The sequence below is a fragment of the Anopheles moucheti genome, chromosome X (genome assembly GCF_943734755.1).
Source record: "Anopheles moucheti chromosome X, idAnoMoucSN_F20_07, whole genome shotgun sequence".
NCBI lineage: Eukaryota > Metazoa > Arthropoda > Insecta > Diptera > Culicidae > Anopheles > Anopheles moucheti.
In genome coordinates, this window is record NC_069142.1 from 13,625,216 (window position 1) to 13,644,393 (window position 19,178).

At 40.1% G+C, this 19,178-nt stretch overlaps 1 protein-coding gene across 2 annotated transcripts in view; it reads right to left on the minus strand.

Moving 5' to 3' along the window:
• Positions 1-19,178, minus strand: part of LOC128306851 (glutamate receptor ionotropic, kainate 2) — a 110,643-nt gene that overhangs the window by 78,012 nt on the left and 13,453 nt on the right. For both annotated transcript variants that reach the window (XM_053044477.1, XM_053044478.1), the window contains exons 2-3: positions 875-1,030; positions 686-780 (exon numbers count right to left, since the gene is read on the minus strand). In XM_053044477.1, coding sequence (XP_052900437.1) covers positions 686-780; positions 875-1,030 — 251 coding nt within the window. The remainder of the gene's footprint in view (positions 1-685; positions 781-874; positions 1,031-19,178) is intronic.

The window sequence follows — 19,178 nt, forward strand, 5'->3', positions numbered from 1 at the left end:
GCAGCCGGGTGTATTGTATCATTTTGCTAAGCTACACCTGCAGTGACACCGCAGTGAGTCGGGAAGATTTGGTGCTTTATTCTAACATCAATGGCGCGCAGTTATTCCTTGGGTTTTGTCTGAGCTTCTTGTTGTTCTTCGGGTTCCATACCGAGGAGTTTTAATTAAGCAGCGTCGAAATTGAACCTTAGAATCCTTAGAAAATGGGAATGTTTTTCATGCCAGCAACCCCAACAGGAGACGGCTAAAGTAGACAAGATCTCAAGTTTCGTCCAATTTGTGTCGAAAATTTTCAGAATTTCACTGAGTGCCCTGGAACAACGATCGCCCGACAACTTAACTTCCGATTGGTTCACAAACACTCGTACACCCGACCACATCCTGTTGATCTATCGCTGTCCGCGAGCGGGTTTTTTTTTTTTTTTTTTGCTGTGGAGCACACTTTTCTTTCCCAATATTTACAGAGGCACGAGAAAGAAAATGGAAGAAACAAAAAACTAAAAAACGGTATTGGCCGCAGCCGAGCAAACACCATGCCAAGCAACAGAAGTTTGGAGCGCTCCGCGAAGTGTGTTTACACGATACCGAGCGGTGTTTACCGATCGATTGAAACCAATCGAGCAGTGTGCTGGAAAGTGGCCTTAACAAACTGTACCGGTTCCCCCCAACCCGGACAACAACTTACCTCCATCGTGTCGCATATACTCTGCACATGGCTGGCGGTGTGTGATGATTGCGGCCCAAAGATGGCGGCAACACCGACACCCAACAAATGGCACACTGTAACGCGCGAGGAGACGAAAGAGTGCGATTTGCATTAGTGACGTCGGCGGACAAAACAAAATGGCGGACGGGGACGGTTGGATTAGCTTACCGCGCTTTGATGCGAGAAAGCTGTCCTGCGGTGAGATCCGTTCGATTTGGGCCAGCAGCTTTGAACGGGGCAATATCGTCCGGTCGGAGTTGATCTTCTCCACTGCGTACCGGAACGCAATCTCCTGATGGTCATCGTCGGGATGGAACAGTCCACCTGTGGTTGGAAAAAAGTAATCCAAATGAGAGAATTATCAAGCTTTTGGTTTTGGTAACTTGGATTAGTTTTACTCGAGTTTGAAAGATATTTTACAGGAGTGTTTGAGAGTTAGTTGAAAAAAGAGTCCAATCTATACAATATCTAAGAGACCCAGTCTATTGAGCAAAGAACAAGACCTTATCGTAAGATTATTTACCCAAACGACAAAGTGCTCGACTGAGAGTGAATTTCGAGTGGAGTTCATGGCTTCACAAGCGCCTTCACAACGGCTTCATTAGCAGAAATTGTGAAGAAGTTTTTGAGAGTGTATGCGTGAGGTTCATCCTGGAAAGCGTTTATCCCAAGTAACAATTTTTTCCTTTCCCAATTAACCGTTCGTTGACGTTTGCCTACGAAACTATAACACAAACACATTGTTTTTGTTTTATTAACAATTTTTAAACGTCAAATCTAATTTGATGCATAATTATATGCCACATTAACCCAAATCACCCAAATTTGGCTGATGCTCAATGAAAATTGCCTTGACCGATGTTGACATACGCTATCCTTTGCTACCTTAGCAGAAGCGAAGACTCGCGTCGTATGTTCAGCATGTTCGTATGTACATTACCGACGTTATTTCTTCAGGCCTATGGAACTACACATACCCTCATATTCGGATTGGTCGAGCAAATTTCATGCTGATTTTGACAGCGAAACATACAAAATTCATCCTTCGATGAACGAATTGTCGTTTGGGTAGTTTCTTATCAGGAGCTAATACCGTTTCGTGGTTTTGGTCAGCTGCAGGAGTCCTCTAAATTGCTCACGTTTGACAGCTGTCATCTGTCATTCCACTATCATGGCCTACCTGAAGGACGTATCAACGTAATCTTCCACCTCAATTTAGACCTAGAGATCCCTCCTCCGTCCATGTTGACTACCTAGAAGGACCCGGCACAAAGACTCGAGAATCTCCGCATGAAATTTTTACTTCATGAATAAGAAAGACTGTCCATTCGGGGACAAGGAGATTGACACCCAGAAGTTTACACATACCGTGTAGTTCTGCTGCTTAGCCCAGTATCCAGGCCGATTAACTAGTTATTAGAAGGGAGAAAAAAGCACTGAAAAAAGCGTTACTAAGGGTAATGGCACTTACGACCGAGGTCACGGCCGCATTATACTCATCCGAGTACGTTTTAGGGGGAAAGCTTCATAAAATTCACGACCCTCCCTAGTCACTCTAGCCGGGCGGGTTGACTCAAAAATTCCAATTAATTTTATTACCCAAACCCAAAGCTTCTTACCCGCACAGTGCCATCTAGTGGGGAAAGATTTCAACAAAAGCAATCCCGTAATCACAAGCGGTACGGGACGAAGAATGTCGAGCGGGCAGGGAAACGGTTGGTACGGCTAGTAGATGGTGACAAAATGGGAGTTTTTTTCCTCTTGGGGATTGGGATTGTATTTTTCTTATTTTGTTGGGCTATGGTGAAGAAATCCAAGTAGCTTCGCTAACGTTTACTACCTAAACCGTTACCATAAAATCGACTTGGAACTTGGCTAAGAAGCGTTTTGCAAAAGCATGTGTTTCGCTGCGTGAATGTGGCCAAGTACCCAGAGCGACCTGGGCTGAATGACGGAAGAGGGGTTGCGTTGAGCTGCAATGGCTGGTTTTCATTTTTATTGCATCAGAAAACGAGGTTTAATAAGAAATTCTTGCCATTTGCTAGAATCTTTTGAGGTTTATCGATATACTTGAAGCGCATACATGCAGTGCCTGAAAGTATGCAAGGTAAAGTAATGATCTATATATTGCATACCTTCCAGGGGTCAAACGCAAGGTGGTTCGGTATGGAGCTAGATGTTTTGCACTGTAAGCATTCCAATATTCAACCAAGAAGACTAAGCCATGCTCTAAACCGTTCATGAGATTCAAAAGTAATTACATTATCATCACTGAAAGCACTGTGGTTCACAGTAGTTGGGAGAAGTTGTGATTTACGTACCATTCGTGAGGTTACGCATAACTTGTCTGAAGCATATTAAACGCAACTGAGAGGAGTTTGAAGAGTGTCCTGCAGAAAACCCCACTCCATTTGAGTTCTCCAAGAAAGCAATGCTTTACAGCAGATTATACTAAAGAAGACATTATTCTTTGGCTAAAAACCCTGGAATACCCCTCTTGTCTGTTATAGAAAAGGTGAGTTCAGTCTCTTTCTCCTTAAATTTTCTACACTTAACCAATGAAAGAAGCAGGTGTACTGACACGGCCACCCTAACCTTTTACACCGTTGGGTATTAAGTGCCTTGAATCGGCAAAAAAACACACACAAACGTCCGCTAACTTCAATATCGAACAATCGTACAGGGATTTTAATTCTCAACTCCTGTTTCTTCTGGTTGCTTTTGTCACCTTACAAACTCCTTACGATGTTTCTACCACCTGCCCACCTGATGTGCAACTCCACATTCCCGGGTGACAATTTTATCTGTGTTTGTTTGTGTGCTTAGGTGAATGGAGCGCTCATCGTTCCTCTCGTTAGGTGATGCTGTTTTTCTGGTCAAGTTCAGTTCGGTTTTATTTTGTACAATTTTATCGCCCAACTCCCGCTTTTCCGCTGCTCCACTCCTTAACGGTGGGTCACAGCGTTTTGGGGATTGTCATGCAATAGGTTTGGAAGCTTGAAGTTCAGGGATTGTTTAGTGCCCCGGCACCCTTATTCCCTTCGTACGTGTACGTGAGCATATGACGAGCCACGTACGTACGGTACCTTTCGGGAGTAAAGAGCTCGAACACTGAGGTGTCGAACCAACGTAACGAAAAAAAAGGTAAAATAAAACATGAAAAGGTACAAACACAAAGGATCTACAAAAGCAACACAATAGACGCTCGATGAGGGTTCTGTAGCACCGAGACTCCCAGCGGAATTATCACATTGGCAAACAGAAGGGACAGGCATACTCAGAGATTGTGTCTGGAACGGCGACGTTGCATTTTTGCCTATTCTCGTATCGCTTTGCAAAGTCTTTTATTTGTTGTGCTTTTTTGTTTGCTTTCGTTTTATTTTGTATATTTCACAGCATAAGCTTTCCGTTTGGCTTTGGCTTCCACATTCTCTGTCACCGTCCACATCATATTTAATCACCCCGCACGCTTTGATCCACACTTTTTGACACGCACCATTGCGGAACGGGGCACGATATTTATCAACAAAATTGTATATAATGAATATACACCCTGCTTCGAGCACTTGTTCGAGCCACCACCATACAGCAGCTCGCACTCGTCACTCATCGCCACTCAAAACCCCGCACGGTCGATGCGTTCGAGCAGAACTAAGTGAACCGAGCGACTGTAGCCGGGCCCGGTGGATCGATTGTTTTTCGATCTATTTTCCGGGTTTGCAACGGTAGGTATCTTGGTCCGTGACGGTTTCTTCCGCCTTTTTTTGTCCGATCCCTTTCCTTTGTTTCAGCATTGTGCACCCCTTTTTTTCCTGCTCACTGCCGATCATAGAATACATAAATCAACAGCGAACGGTTTCAGCTCCACTTGTGATGCAGACATTCTATTCCCCGGATATCGAATCACAATTCGTGATTGGTGTAGGGATCGGGCAAACGGGGAGAGTGGAACGATGAGCAGCAGAAGGAGGAGGGACTCGGAGAAATGAAGGTACAACTCAAGATGAAAACGATGGGCGTTGCGTGAATGCTTGCAAATGACGAGAAAATGCTACGAATTCGTTTTCTTTTTTTTTTGTTTATCTTTCGCACTCCCCCCCGGGCCGGAAATGAAGAGAATCCAATTCGTATTCGTCACCGCCAGTGGGTACGAACGTAAGGCGCGGGGTGTTGGGAAACAAATTCATGGCACCGAGATGATGGGGTTCTCATCACAATGCGGTGAAAGTGAAGGCATGGAATGGGTGGTCACCGAACCCTGAAATAGAAGCGTTGGAACATCCACAACAAAGCACTAGTGCAGGGATTGTTCTTTGATGAAAGAAAAGGGAAGTCGTTTTTTTTTTATTTGTGTCCTTTCTACTGTGGGAGCTTATACCAAAGTGGACGAGAAAATAAATTATAATAGCACAATAATGTTCTCTCTCGCTCTTGAAGGTTCACCGTTTATCCGTGCTTATCGGTACTCGGCCGGATAAGCGAACAAAACGGATAATCAATACATATGATATTTTAATTTAAGACTAACAATGGCCGGAATCATACAAGAAGCTAGTTTTTTCGTATGCGTTTTGACGTTTCTAGGCTTATGCGCTTTTAGCTCCCCAATACAAATGACAAGCCAAGTTAAGGTGAAAATGGTTTGGTGAAAATGACGAAAACTTCTGTCAGCTGCTCGACAAATGTCAAAACAAAGCATTTTGCCTGCTGGTCTGAACCAGATTAGGCCGTGTTTGCCGTATGCCAAAAATGTAAACAAAACATTTTTTATATGTAAACACCAAACAACATGATTATTAGAAACAGATTTTTTAATATTTTTTATAATCAGATTAATAATTTGTTTTAAATAAATTGATTTTAAATTTTGAATTACTAATTCACCTAAGTGAATTAGAGACTAAACAAAGTCTATAAGATATACGGCCAAGCCTTTCTACCGACAAACAAAAACATGAATTTAAAGTAGATTTTCTTAACTTCAATCGATTTTTCTCTAATTTTGGTTTTGCAAAAAATGATCCCTTATGTCATTCTGTATGTCAAAATGCTATATCTTTTACAAATTTGTTCTGAATGATACAGCCTGGCTCCGGGATTGTTTGACAGATACAGGCTGAAAGCTTAAGATTTCTAACTTATCGTTTGAATCTGTCAGAATGTTGCTACTACTGAAGGACCACCATGGTTAATTACAGATTTCATAGCGTTTAGATTGTAATGTTATTTTAAAATACAAAAATTAATGTTGTTTTGTTTCTCTAAACGTAGAATAATCAGAATAACAACAACAACAATAATAATAATAATAAAAATAAAATTCTCTTCGTTATGTTACATTAAAGTGTAGTGGAAGAATAAACATTGGGAGACAGTCCTATAGGACTTTACAGAATGGGCGTTGGAATGCCTTATAGACGAAGTAAAATAGCGTATTTGCGGGAGCGCAGTCCTGGTGTATGACGTGTGTGTGTATGATTTAAGTAATTGTTTAGAATTATCAGAAAAAAATCACATTTCTCATAATATATTCTCATTACTCTCCAATCAAGCGCCAGAGAGGGCCATCTGTGCCTCGAAGGTGGAATCTTTGGCGACCATATTCTACAAGTCAATCCAGAACTTGACAAACGCTGATAACATACACATCAATGACACTATTTGTGTGGAAAAACATTGGAGAATCCACTACAAAGACGAGCTCTATTAGCTTTACGTTGAACACAGCGAATTAGACTCGCCCAGTTTCGGTGGGCTGGTCACGTCATGAGAATGACACCAGACGTCCCGTAAGTCCTTTTAGGTCGTACACATGGACAAAGGGAGGTGTGATGAACCCACATTAAGATGGTGTGATGACGATAAACCATACCCAATTAAGGTCAAAATAATGGAATAGCTGACGATGTCGCTCGACCTTTTGCGATTTAAAGGACTTTTCCAGCAGGCCAATTATGGGTTTTCAATTAAATTTATTACTTATACAAACACCGAATAATATTCCTCTGCTTGTACGGAGTGCGTCAATTTGCTTTCGACAGCTGAATTTCAACTTGCGGTTTGACGCCCAAATCAATTCATTATTGCAGAAACATGGCGCTTTAACAAAAAAAAACCGCTGAAGTAGCCGGCGCACTGTTGAGCGCTCTTCACTCTTCACTCGACAAACCTGCCGTACGATGGAATGTCCGGAGTGCTCGTGCCCACCAGAGAAGGCACGTCGCCGACAAACACGCGTCTCGAGTCCAGATGCCAAACAGTCACGGCCCCCGTGATGGTCGAACGGGGTGATAATTTTCCATTATCAGATTAAAATCCATTTCCCTGTCGAAATGGACGGGTTGCGAAAGCAGAGGAACGAGTGTTGGAGGGTTCGCTTTCGAAAGCAATTGCGAATGTTCTTGCCCGCACAGCGAGTACGTGGAGTGGTTATTGCCTAACCAAAGTCCCTGGGCAGGGCCGTGCTGCTGCAGCAGCATTTCTGTTAATGAAATTGACACTACAATTAGCATATTACGAGCGCGGTCAGGCTGTGTTCCTGGGCGGCAGTGTTGGTCCCGAGGTTAACGTGCACGACCGGGAAAGCCACACCCATTCGGGTGGTTCGCTTAATGTTTGCTTTGTGCCAGCCAGGTAAGGACTCATTGATCCATTGCTGATCGCTGCCATTAGCGAACAGATTGGGTAGAGATTTTCGCGTCCGTGCGCCTATTTGATGGGCGTTTTGTAACCGTTTCTCGAAGGTAATTGAGGCAAATGATGTCTAAGCGACCGGACAGCGATACAATATTGCTATCGGTCCCGTACAATCTGGCACCTTCGTACGACGGATCAGAGATAAGGAGACGGCTTAGGTTTATCGAGTGTTTTTCAGCTCCGGCGCTGCCTTGCTACGCTTGATTGATCTTTTCTTCCCTCTTTGTTGAATTTACAAGTCAAATGTCAATTACTTTCGCTCACCTCGTCATGGGCCGCGTTATCTTTATGCCCTTTTTCCTGGCACCGGTAGGGAAAGGGAAGCTGTAGTGGGAAATAAAGCCCCAAAATCCCCAAACAAAATCAAGCTCGACTGCCAACCCGAATTAAAACCTACCCCAAACCTACCCCAAAGGAAAAATGGCGTGCAGATTTTCGGTGAGATTGTACTGCTCACCATCGCACATCGCCGTCCGTCTCGTGGTGATACGGCTTCTGCAACGGGGTTTCGTGTTAAATGCCGGAAAATTGCAGCAATTAACACTCTTCCCCCCCGTAAAAGAAGCAACCCTTTGCTGCCACCGTGATACTGCTCTCGTTGCTTTTGTTTCTATTTTTGCGAAGGAAAAAAGGATAATGTCACCGAACACAGTCCGTTTGCCTTTTTCGGCTATTTTTATCGCGATCACCGCATACGGCTCCGGGACGAACGGGCATGCACCGGGTGAACTTTTATTTTGCCCCTGTAAAAAGGATGTTTGCCGTGCAGCAGCATAATGCGCTAATGGAGGCGTGCCGGGGGATGGTTTTTACCGCAAAAAAAATAAATCCCTTGCAATGGGAGCAATGTGAGAGTGTGTTGATCATGGATGCTTAATGATGGAAGCAACCTTGGAGCAACATTGTTGTTAAATTTCCACATCGTACTTAAAAGGGTAACTTTCACGATTTTCTTCTCTTCAATTTGAAATCAACCGCCATGAAAGCACTGATCCTTTAGAGTGCAAAACTTGTTCTATAAGTCATCGACGTAAAAAAACAAAACAAAAAAGTTCCCAACGATCTGCTCCGCTTTATAAGCTGTCAAAAACAACAATCACGAGAGAGGAACACGTTTTTATTGTTTTGACGTTCTCCCATGCACATAATCCAATACCCTCTGTACTGAATTATGTATTTTGCGGTACATTTCATAATGAAAATGATTCATTGTAAATTTTTATCAGTGAAGATTTTATCGGAGATTCTTCTTTTAAAAATAATTTAACAAATTTAACAAAAAAATAAAATATTAAAATGTCACATTTTTATTATGGAGACGCATGGTGTTTTTCAAAAGGAGATGGAGGCGCATGGTACTTTGTGAAAATGCGGTAGAGGTGTTGGTCTACGGCCATGAAAAAAAGTCAAAAATAAGTTTAAAAACTACATCGTGACTAGGGTTAGGAAATGTGAGCATGAAAGCGACTAGCCCGGCCCATTGCAGCCAAAAGCACAGTTTGTTTGTTTATTTGTTTGTTTGTTTGCAGTGAAGTCAAAACCCTCACTTTGTGCGCTTCGTTTGTTTTTTTGTCTCCCAACACAGCAGCTGTAGTGCCATCAGGCATCAGTGTTTGTTTCAAATTTTTTGTCGCAAAAAAAAACAACAAATGCAAATCACTCGCAAAATGTTGTTCGTTTGTTTGCCCGCCGCCCAACGTTCTGATTCATCACAAGGCGACGGGTATTATCAACCACGCTTCATAATGCATCTCGCAAAAGTTTGACACGTTCAAGCACGGCGCTTGCACGGCGCTGGGTGCAACAGAAGAGCAATCGTCGGGTCCGATTGCTCGCAATTATTCGCAACGGTCCGGTGCAAACACCGGACATAGATTAAGAGGGATGAACGACCCGAAAACGACACTCGACTGAAGCCGTTTCAGCAAAACGGTTTGCTTTCATGGCACCGTCCATCAACGGTCGGCGGTGCTGGCAGGCACATGGCACGAATTGGGAAACCGACCGGTACCGGCCCCCGATCATGGCACCGTTGGGGTGGCGGCCATATCTTTGTCATTGTCAATGTGACGTTTGTCTCGTCGGCATCACCTCACCAACCGACCGTACAAGCTGTCAGGTTTGTCGTTTTAATTTCGAAAAACCTCATCCCATGCTTAAGCTTCGCTTGCTGCTAGGCAGTGCGTGTATATATATTTATATATATACATGTGTGTACATGTGTGTGTGTGTGTGTGTGTTTACCACACGCTCACCAACACACTTCCATCGGATGCCGCCATCTTTCAGCGTTCTGTGTGCATGCTTTTTTTACAGCGTTGGCTGTATTTTGACCATCCATCAGACGAACCTCATCCTCATCAGCCATTCACGAGCATAGAAGTGGTTGAGGTATCTCTTGACAGAAGCTGAATCGGGCAGACGTCAACTATGGTGCGATTTCAAATATTTCCCACCATCGGGAAAGCTGCTCACTGTTCACCCCCCTTTTACCCACCCCCTGCATGGGATGATTACACTTTTAACCCGAACGAGTACAATCCGGCATTGGTGCTTCTGTTGCGCTCGTGCTACCCCTCATGCCACCAATCATGTTGTGTTTTATTGTTGAATGTATAATGCCCTTGAGCAGACAATGGGGTTGGTCGTGAAAATTGCATTCATTGCTATACTCACGGCTCGTGTGTATGATAGTCATGGGATAAGCTTAACTTTACTCGAACGTATACTCACGGACAAAATTTGACAACGTCAAAAGGTAGTTTGTTACAGTCTCCGTGGAAATAGCATGGGTTCGAATATTCCTTTTCCCATCCTGCTTGTTTCTACCTTGCAGATGAGAAATTTTATATCGTGAGACACGAAGACATCTTGCAAATATAGCAGGTCTAGCATCAACATCCAAAACTATTTTTGTCAAAAGACAGCAACGTAATTTTTCTTAATTTTTAAATTGAAATTATTATAAACGCATCCGTTAATCGCAACTAGAGATGGGTTGATCCGACCTTTTTCCGGATCGGATATGCTCCGGATCATGATTCCGCGCTCCGGATTTCAATTTCAGGCTCAAATATTTTGCGCCCCATTACCTACACCAATATGCTATTCCATACATAAGTTTTATACAGAAAAAATACAAACATGGCGACATAATATTGAAGAAAAACATTTGTCAATAAACTCAACATGGTTATCAACAGCATAACCTAGCAAAACAATGCAATGCAATTAGTAAAGTAACCTTACATTTCATGATTTTTTATGATATCTAATGTTCCCTGTGAAATCTATAGTGGGCAGTTATAACATTCTATTGAGGACTAATTGTAATAGGAGCATTTGTGTGAATATTTAACATGTAACATTCTTTAATCGATCTATAAAATGTATGTTTCTTTTATTACAGATATTAATTAGCTTGTAAAGCTTAAATTTGTTAACAGAAGCAAGAATCTATCCCAAAGTTATTGAATATATTTTTGATCTACTTGTAGCCTAAAAAAATACTACCACCCCAATGCGCATAATCAACGTGTTAAGAATTCATAAAAAAGAGCGAGCTTACGAGAGAGAGACGAACGAGAACAAACAATTTTGAGCGCAAATAGTCTGACACGTGTGTATGAAACGACCGCTCGGCGTGCTTTAACATATGTGCAAGCAGGAAAGATCATTTCTTCCTTGCTCTCCGCGTATGGTCTCAAATTTTGTGTGCTCTCAACTAGTTCTTCTCACATGGGAAACATTCTCACTATAGCCGCTCCGACTGATCCACGAAATTTCATACAAAATGGGATGATCCGGACTTTAAAAATCCTGGACATTTCCTGGACTATTATTGCCAGCATATTCATTGAAATCGGATCACTCGGACTCAATCGGAATCATTTTTATGGATCGGATCGGATCGGAATCATGATTCCGGCCCGGAGCGCTCATCTCTAATCGCAACCACAGCACTACACTCCATTTCTAGACCATTTTTAAATATTGCCGTACGGTTTCAAAACCACATCAATATCATTAATGGCTGTGACTGTGGCGCACCGCATCTATTTCGCATCACATCGTCTACAATTATTCAAAAGCACCCAAGACATTCACCGGTGCCACAAAAGCTACACGTTCTGCCATTAACTCGCACCAGCAAAGCGATCACGGTGATTGTCATGCCCGGGAACGAAAGCATTATGGGTCGCTATCCCCATGCTAGCAATATACGTTGTACCGTCCAGGCAGGAGGGGGAGGCTCACCTTTGCCACAGCTTTGGGAGCAATGATTGATAGCTCTTGGAATGGACAAACGCCACGCTAGTGGTATGACTTTGCCGGCCAGCATTTCGGGTGGGGGTGGTGGTACATCGTGAAGCAATTTTGCAAAATATCCCACGGCGCTTCGGTCCACGGTGCCCCCGATGAAACCGTCTTCAGATGAAGAAAAATGGTTCTGCCCACCCCTCCCAATGAAAAAAAAAATCCGAAACCCAAACCCCTCGTGTGCGTAAAAAACCCAAAAAGCATGAAGAGAAAAAAACGCGCAACGGCCCTTGTCCGCAATCATCCTGACCGCTGGCTTCGGGAAACGGTCAATAAATTATGACAATGTTTATGATGTAACAGTGTTTTCCGTTGCTTTTGGTTTGGTGTTTCAAATTATTTTTATTGCCTGCTCGATGGGCACACCTTAAATGGGATTTTGCAGGACATGCATTCGGCCGATTCAGAACAGAAATGCTTCGAAACAGCTACACAAATATCACCGTCCATTTAATTCACTCCATTCCATTTCTGCTCATCTTTCGCCTCGTTTCACATCGATCAAACGGAAAAGTCACTTGATAGCCGGTGGTGCAACGCGCTGATTGCTACGGGGCCGGAAATGGCAAAAGGTGGTAAGTATGAGTGCAGACCGTGTAGCCTAAAACAGCACACCTACACCACCGCACTCGAAACGTCATAACCAGACCCCGTTACGCCATCGAGCACCGAGCAAAACCCTTTCTGTCAGCGCCAGATGCTCGTACAACGGAGCACATTTCGGAGGAGGGAAAGGAAAAAAAAGGCAAGCACTTTGAATGGTTCCTGCTTGGAGGGAATGTGAACCTCGCTCGCTACGAAACTATTAAGTGGCAAGAATAGAAAGGCAGATAAAGCATTAGGGTATTATTGAACAGCATCCGTTTTGCTACGGAATCGACTTCGAGGAATGGTACAGAATTCTTCACATTTTGTTAAGACTGTTAAAACATACAATCAGTACTAAAGTTGCGAGAAAATATATTCATTCTCCAGATTGTAACCAAAATTTCTTTTTAAACCGTATTTTGTAAAAATATACCTCACGCCCAAGCAACGTATGCGATGCTATACCAAAATCCAAAAGCAATTTTCGACACGCTCTCCGTTCGCTGCAAAATCCTTTCAACGAGATTAAACAGCACCACACATCATCACCGCACGACGGTATCATCAACGTTGCGGGCTTTTCGAGCTCAATCACATTTATGTTCTTTACGTAACGCAAGTAACGGAAAAAAAACTTTCAATACACGCCCGTTAGGAAACAAAACCCCAGATTGACTCGCATGCACGTGTGCACGGCCAGTGCCAGACAAATGGGAAAGGTGACATCAAACGGTTGCACACTATCTTCTTTCATCTTTCGTGTGCGGGACTCGTTTGGACTCCTGCACTACGTTTCGGTCGATGAATGTTTTATTTTTACGAATTGTAATTTATAAGACAATCGAAACATTTCTTGCACGGGAGCGAGAAGACTAATACAAACACTAAAAATCTACCCTCGGAGTCTTCTAACGTGGGTCGTGGGGTTTAGATGTCTCTAGCTACCAAAGGTAACATTAACTTTTTCGGTCTTGACATCAATAAAAACTATGAAACTCTTTGTTGATCAATTTTAATTCTTGAAACTCACCTAAGAAAATGGATTACAAAATTAAAAACAAAATCGTTTGAACAGTTCCACTGGGATGTTACAGTGTTGTTTTTTATATTCAGTTACTTAGTATTACGTTTTACAATATTTGCCTTTTTTCAAAATCGATGTTTTGGAGGATGTTTAAAAGTAAAGTGAAACTCTTAAAGTATGCAAAGAAGTTCTTGCTATGGCAGGCATTTTACGGATGTGGTTAAACAAAGCGCTTTCTTCAACACTTCCAAAACAATGAACGGAGAATGCAAAAATGGCTCGATAAATGTCGCATTCTAGCATCCATTCCTTCCATTTTCCAGGAAAAACTGAACAACGGAAACATTCCAAATCGATCACAAAATTGCTAGAAATGAATAGTTAATTTTTACATGGCCGGTTTGGCCATAAAAAATATGTGTTTTTATTAACTAAAACTTAAAACTAAGTCTTAACACTATTGAGTTCCTAACCAGACCTGCACTGGTTGGCTGCTTAACTAGAACTGCTTCGTCTGAATGCTCAACTGGAACTATGTTGCCTTTGCTTTGTTTTGCGTGGATGCCGGTTGATCTTGGGAACGGATGTTTATGTTGAATGCGCGTTGTCAGCTCTCTTGGTGTCAACGCGATTATGCTCTTTGTTCGATGTAACGCTGCACGGGAATTTGTTTACGCTGCGGCGCAATCTGTTTACGAAACGCGATCTGTTTATGAAGTGCGATCATGACTGTAGGAATATACGTTGCGCTATGTTTTATGCTGAGTATGCATTATGCTGCCTTTGTGTTGAATATGTGTTGTGCTGACTGTTGTGCTAACTCCTCCCCTCTTAATTACTTTGTCCTCAAAGTTTGTGCATCGCGTGAAAATTCAATGGTATTTCTTTATGCAGGTTTTTATCGGTGAGACTTCTTGTGTCTGGTATTTGAATTTCTATTTTTTGTTTACGACATTTAAGAAACACGTACAATATGCCAATGCCAGTTACAATTACGATCGTTGTTGTTCCTATCGATCCGAATAAATGCAATTTGAATTCCAGCGACTCATTTTGTAGATTAATGGTTTGCAATATTCTGCGGTTCTCTAATGTAATGTTGTTCAAGAACTCTGTAGGTGGATTATCTTCAAGGCTGGTCTCGTTGACTATCAATCCCAATGTTGAATGATGAGATCTTCTAGGGATGATGACTTCTGTATTGGAGAATATCTCGTCATTAATTTTTATACTGCAATTCTCGAACTGTATTATAAATGAACCATTTAAAGATTGCTTTGAGTTGCTGCAGTTTGATGTAATTTCAGCCCATGCATTATTGATCAGAATATTTGCATCATTTATCTGTGTGATCAATTTAGCTGAATATACTTTTTCATATTGGCATTCTGAATTTTCTCCTTGTATAAGTTGGTATACACATTGCGTAGGATGTTGAAGGTTGCTTCCTTCACATAGATAATGAATACCTTCTTCTTGGCATGGTTTAATGACTGCGAATACGTGTGTTTCGTTTCTTATGATGAAGTTCTGTTTTAACATTATTCGTTTCCCATTTTTTACTATTGGTTCGATGAAATCATACTCGTAGATTTGTGAGGATATTCTTGGGAATTTTAGCATATACAGAACATGTGTCGTATTCATAATGAATTGCGCTACTGATTGAGCAAGAAGTTCTTCTGCTGTATTATAATCAAAACCGTTCTTCTTCAGGAATTCGTTAATCGTTTGTAAGTCTTCGGTGGACAATAATTTGCTGTTCGGTATTCCGTGTTTGGCTGATATAATGGCTTCTTCGATAGTTTCAATCTGGTCTTGCAAAATATCTAAATTAGATAGTATTATTAGCTGTCTTGTTTCTGTTGCATATGCTTCATATCGTTTCGCTTCGTTTGTTAGCACTTTGTTAGCAATATCGGTTACTTCTCGTATTCTTCCATTCAAAGCTTCGTTGATCATTACTTGGTGATTGTTTTCTTCGATGAGAGAGTTCAGCGTACTGTTGATTATTTGAAGATCATCGGCATCAGGGTTGCCTGCTATCCATTTCCAAACTTTCCCTATAGTGTTCCATCTTTTTTGTCTCTTAAATGGTTTTACCTTCTTGAATGTTTCTTGTAACTTCATAGCTATAATCTGAATTAACTTTTCTAAAGATTCTGTATGTACTTCTGTGGGTATTAATTCAATGGTTTCTTCAATCATGTTACTTATATCTATCAAGTTTATCGGGTGGATTACTCTTACGTATCCCATTCGTATTTTGGCTTCTCCTAATGGTATAATCGCTAAAGGATTGTTTGATACATCGTGTATGTAGATCCTTGCCATTACGTTGCTTAATAATATAAAAATGTATCTGAAACGATATAGATTAATACATGATTAATTATTTGTTTTTCTTAAGTTCACTTTATGAATTTTTCGATCGTTAATATCGATTACGTAGGTAGGATGATTTTCCTTGATTCTGATTATCTCAAATCTCCTAGCTCTTTTGTTATTTGTTTTAGTTTTTTCATAAGCCATTTCATTCGGCATATAATCTTGATATTTTTCTTCTTTAATCTTCTCTTGTTGCTTTTCATATATTTCGGCAATCATTTTATCATTTTCGTTTCTTTGTTTAGTTCGTTCTTCGAAACTCATATTTTCATTATTCTCTCCTGTATATATATTTTTCGGCGTATTCTTAATCACGCTATGTATTGAATTATTATACTTATACGTTGCCTCTTGTATCAATGTCTGGACACTTATATCTGGTTTCGTTGCTTTAATACATCTTGCTAATTCTCGAATTGTAGAGTGAGCTCTTTCCACTTGTCCGTTCGTTTCTGACCGATTTACTGGTGTTTTAAAAATTTTAATTCCTAGATTTAATATTGTTTGTTCAACTATATTTGAAACAAATGAACTTTCATTATCCATTACAATGGTGGCGGGTATATCCCAATTATACAACAATTGTATTAAAACTTCCTTTATGTCTGCTATTGACTTTGATTTTATTGGCCTCATTTTCAAGTATTTTGAAAATTTGTCTAATGAAGAAATAAACAGAAAACTTGCATTATAAGCAAAAATATCAATATGAATTATTTCTCCTGGATACGTGGGTATTGGTGTTTTAACAGCAATAAACTTTTGAGGTTTCCTATCATATTTTTCTGTTTTACAAATTTCGCAATTTTTAACATACGACTCTGTTAATTTTCTCATTGTAGGAAAATAAAACTTTTTAATAAGTTGTAATGAATTTTCTTTTGAATTTCTATGAGCAAAATTGTGAATATTTTTTATTTCTTCTAATTGTCTTTCTTCTCCTGTTAGATCTTGTAATTGTACCTGAGAGTATCGGCATTTCATTGTTTTTGGATTGAATAATTTTTTATACACTTCTTGAATACGATTCATAGTTACTTCATCGGTTAGTATACCGTTAATGATGTTAGGATTTAGGAATCTTTTTAGTTTGTCTGTTAAGAATTCATTAGTGAAATCTGATTCGTAGAAAATATGCCTTTTAAATTTTGGGAACGGTGTGATTAGTTCATACGATGAATTGTTAGATATTTTGAAAATTAATTGATTACGATAAACGTTAATAGGGGCTTCAGTAGATAGTATGTATGTACTGTCATCATCATCAGCGGAATGCTGTGTTGGTGTTAGCGAGTTAATTTGGATTCTAGATAATGCATCGGCTACGATGTTAGTTTTTCCAGGTTTGTAGCGTAGTTCATAATTATGTTCCTCTATGAACGCTTTCCATCGTTTAAGTTTTGCATTGTTATTCCTTGGCGACATTGCGTATGTTAGGGGTTGATGATCGGTTAGTATTATTATTTTTGCACCATAGATGTAATTTCGTAGGGAATGTAAAGCCCAAACTATAGCAAGCATTTCTTTTTCATTAGTAGCATAATTTTCTTCGGTTTTTGATAAAGTTCTGGATATAAATGTTATTGGTTTTTCAACATCATTGAATTTCTGTGACAGGACAGCTCCGAGTGCTTTGTCGGATGCGTCTGTAGTCAAAATAAAATCTTGATTGAAATCGGGGTAAGCTAAAACGTCTTCAGATGATAAAATTTCTTTAAGAGTTCTGAAAGCTGATTTTGCGTCTTCATCAAATTTTATCGGAAAATTTTTCGATTGATTTTTTGTTATTTTGCAGTGGCCTTGGCCATCCTCCCCTCTTAGGAGTTTTGTTAGAGGTTTTGCTAAGGCTGCGTAATTTTTAACAAATCTTCTGTAATAACCGGAAAGTCCTAAAAATGCTCGAAGTTCTCGGATAGTTTTAGGTTCGGGGTATATTTGGATACTTTCAATTTTTTTCTCATTTGGTTTTAATCCATGTTCAGAAACAATGAATCCTAAGAATTCAACTTCTGTTTTCAAAAATTCAGATTTATCAGGTTGTATTTTAAAATTGGCTTCACGTAACGTGTTCAAAACAGTTTCTAAATTTTTCATATGTTCATCAAATGTTTTTCCAAAAACTATTATATCGTCAATGTACACATGACAAATTTTTCCAATATGTTCTCTAAGAACATCATCCATGACCCTCTGAAAAATTGAAGGTGCGTTTTTTAGACCAAAAGGTAGTCTTAAAAATTCATATTTTCCATTGTTTATTGAGAAAGCGGTTTTTTCTATATCTTTTTCTGTTAAACGAATCTGGTGAAATCCAGATGCTAGATCAAGTGTTGTATAATATTTATTGTTACCTAGATTGGCAAGAACTGTCGAAGTGTCAGGAATAGGGTACCTATCGCTCTTTGTTTTAAGATTCAGTTTCCTATAATCGATCACAAGTCGATATTTTTTTTCATTAGATGCATCAGCTTTTTTGGGTACTATCCAAACAGGTGAATTATATGGTGATCTGGATGGTTGAATTATGCCATTATCTAATAGTTTTTTAATTTGTGTTTCCACTTCTTGTTTAAGAGACAAGGGGTATGGGTACGTCTTACAGTAGACAGGTTCGTCGTCATTCGTTGATATAGTTGCTTCGATTTTTGTTGTAAATGGCAACTTCTCGTCAGGTGGCTGAAATAAATCTTGAAACTTGTTGAGAAATGAATGTAATTTTTCTTTTTCTTTACAGTTGAGATGTGTATCTCTTATTTCAATCCTATTAACTTCTTGTAATGGGTAAAGAGAAAGAGGTATTATGTTGTCGTTAATTATCAGATTATCTCTGTTAGTATCGATGAGTGCTCCAATTTCCTTGATGGTGTCATAGCCAACTATGGCATCAAATGTTTTTAATTCCTGTAGATGATAAAATTTGGCATTTACATCGGAATAAGGGGCAAATATTTTCGCTTGTGAATATTTGGTGATAAGTAAATCTCCTCCTACTGATGAAACAAAAAATGGTTTAGTTACTTCGTGTGAAATTTTCGCATGTTTTGGGTTAATGAAATTTTTATTGGATCCTGTATCAATTAGTATTCTTATTTGTTGTCCTGCTTTACCATTGTATATAAAATATGGCAAAGCTGATTTCATTCTAAAAAATTAAGTTCGGCTTCGTGAGTTCCGTTGGATTTTTCTTGTTTTTCTATAGTTTTCAAATATCTTTCGTATGATTCGTCGTTGTCATGGGTAGTATTTGTTTCCATGTTGAAAAATCTTTGTCTTTTAAGTGGTCGAACATTACCGGAATTTTGCGGTCGGTTAGAATAATTCACTTGTTGCGATCTGATTGATGGATCGACTTCCATTGGCTCTGGCTTATTCGGTTGGAATGGATTTCTGTTTTGTTGATTCCAAACAGGACGCGAGAAAAATTGTTGTCTCGGTTGATTATTCCAAGCGGGACGC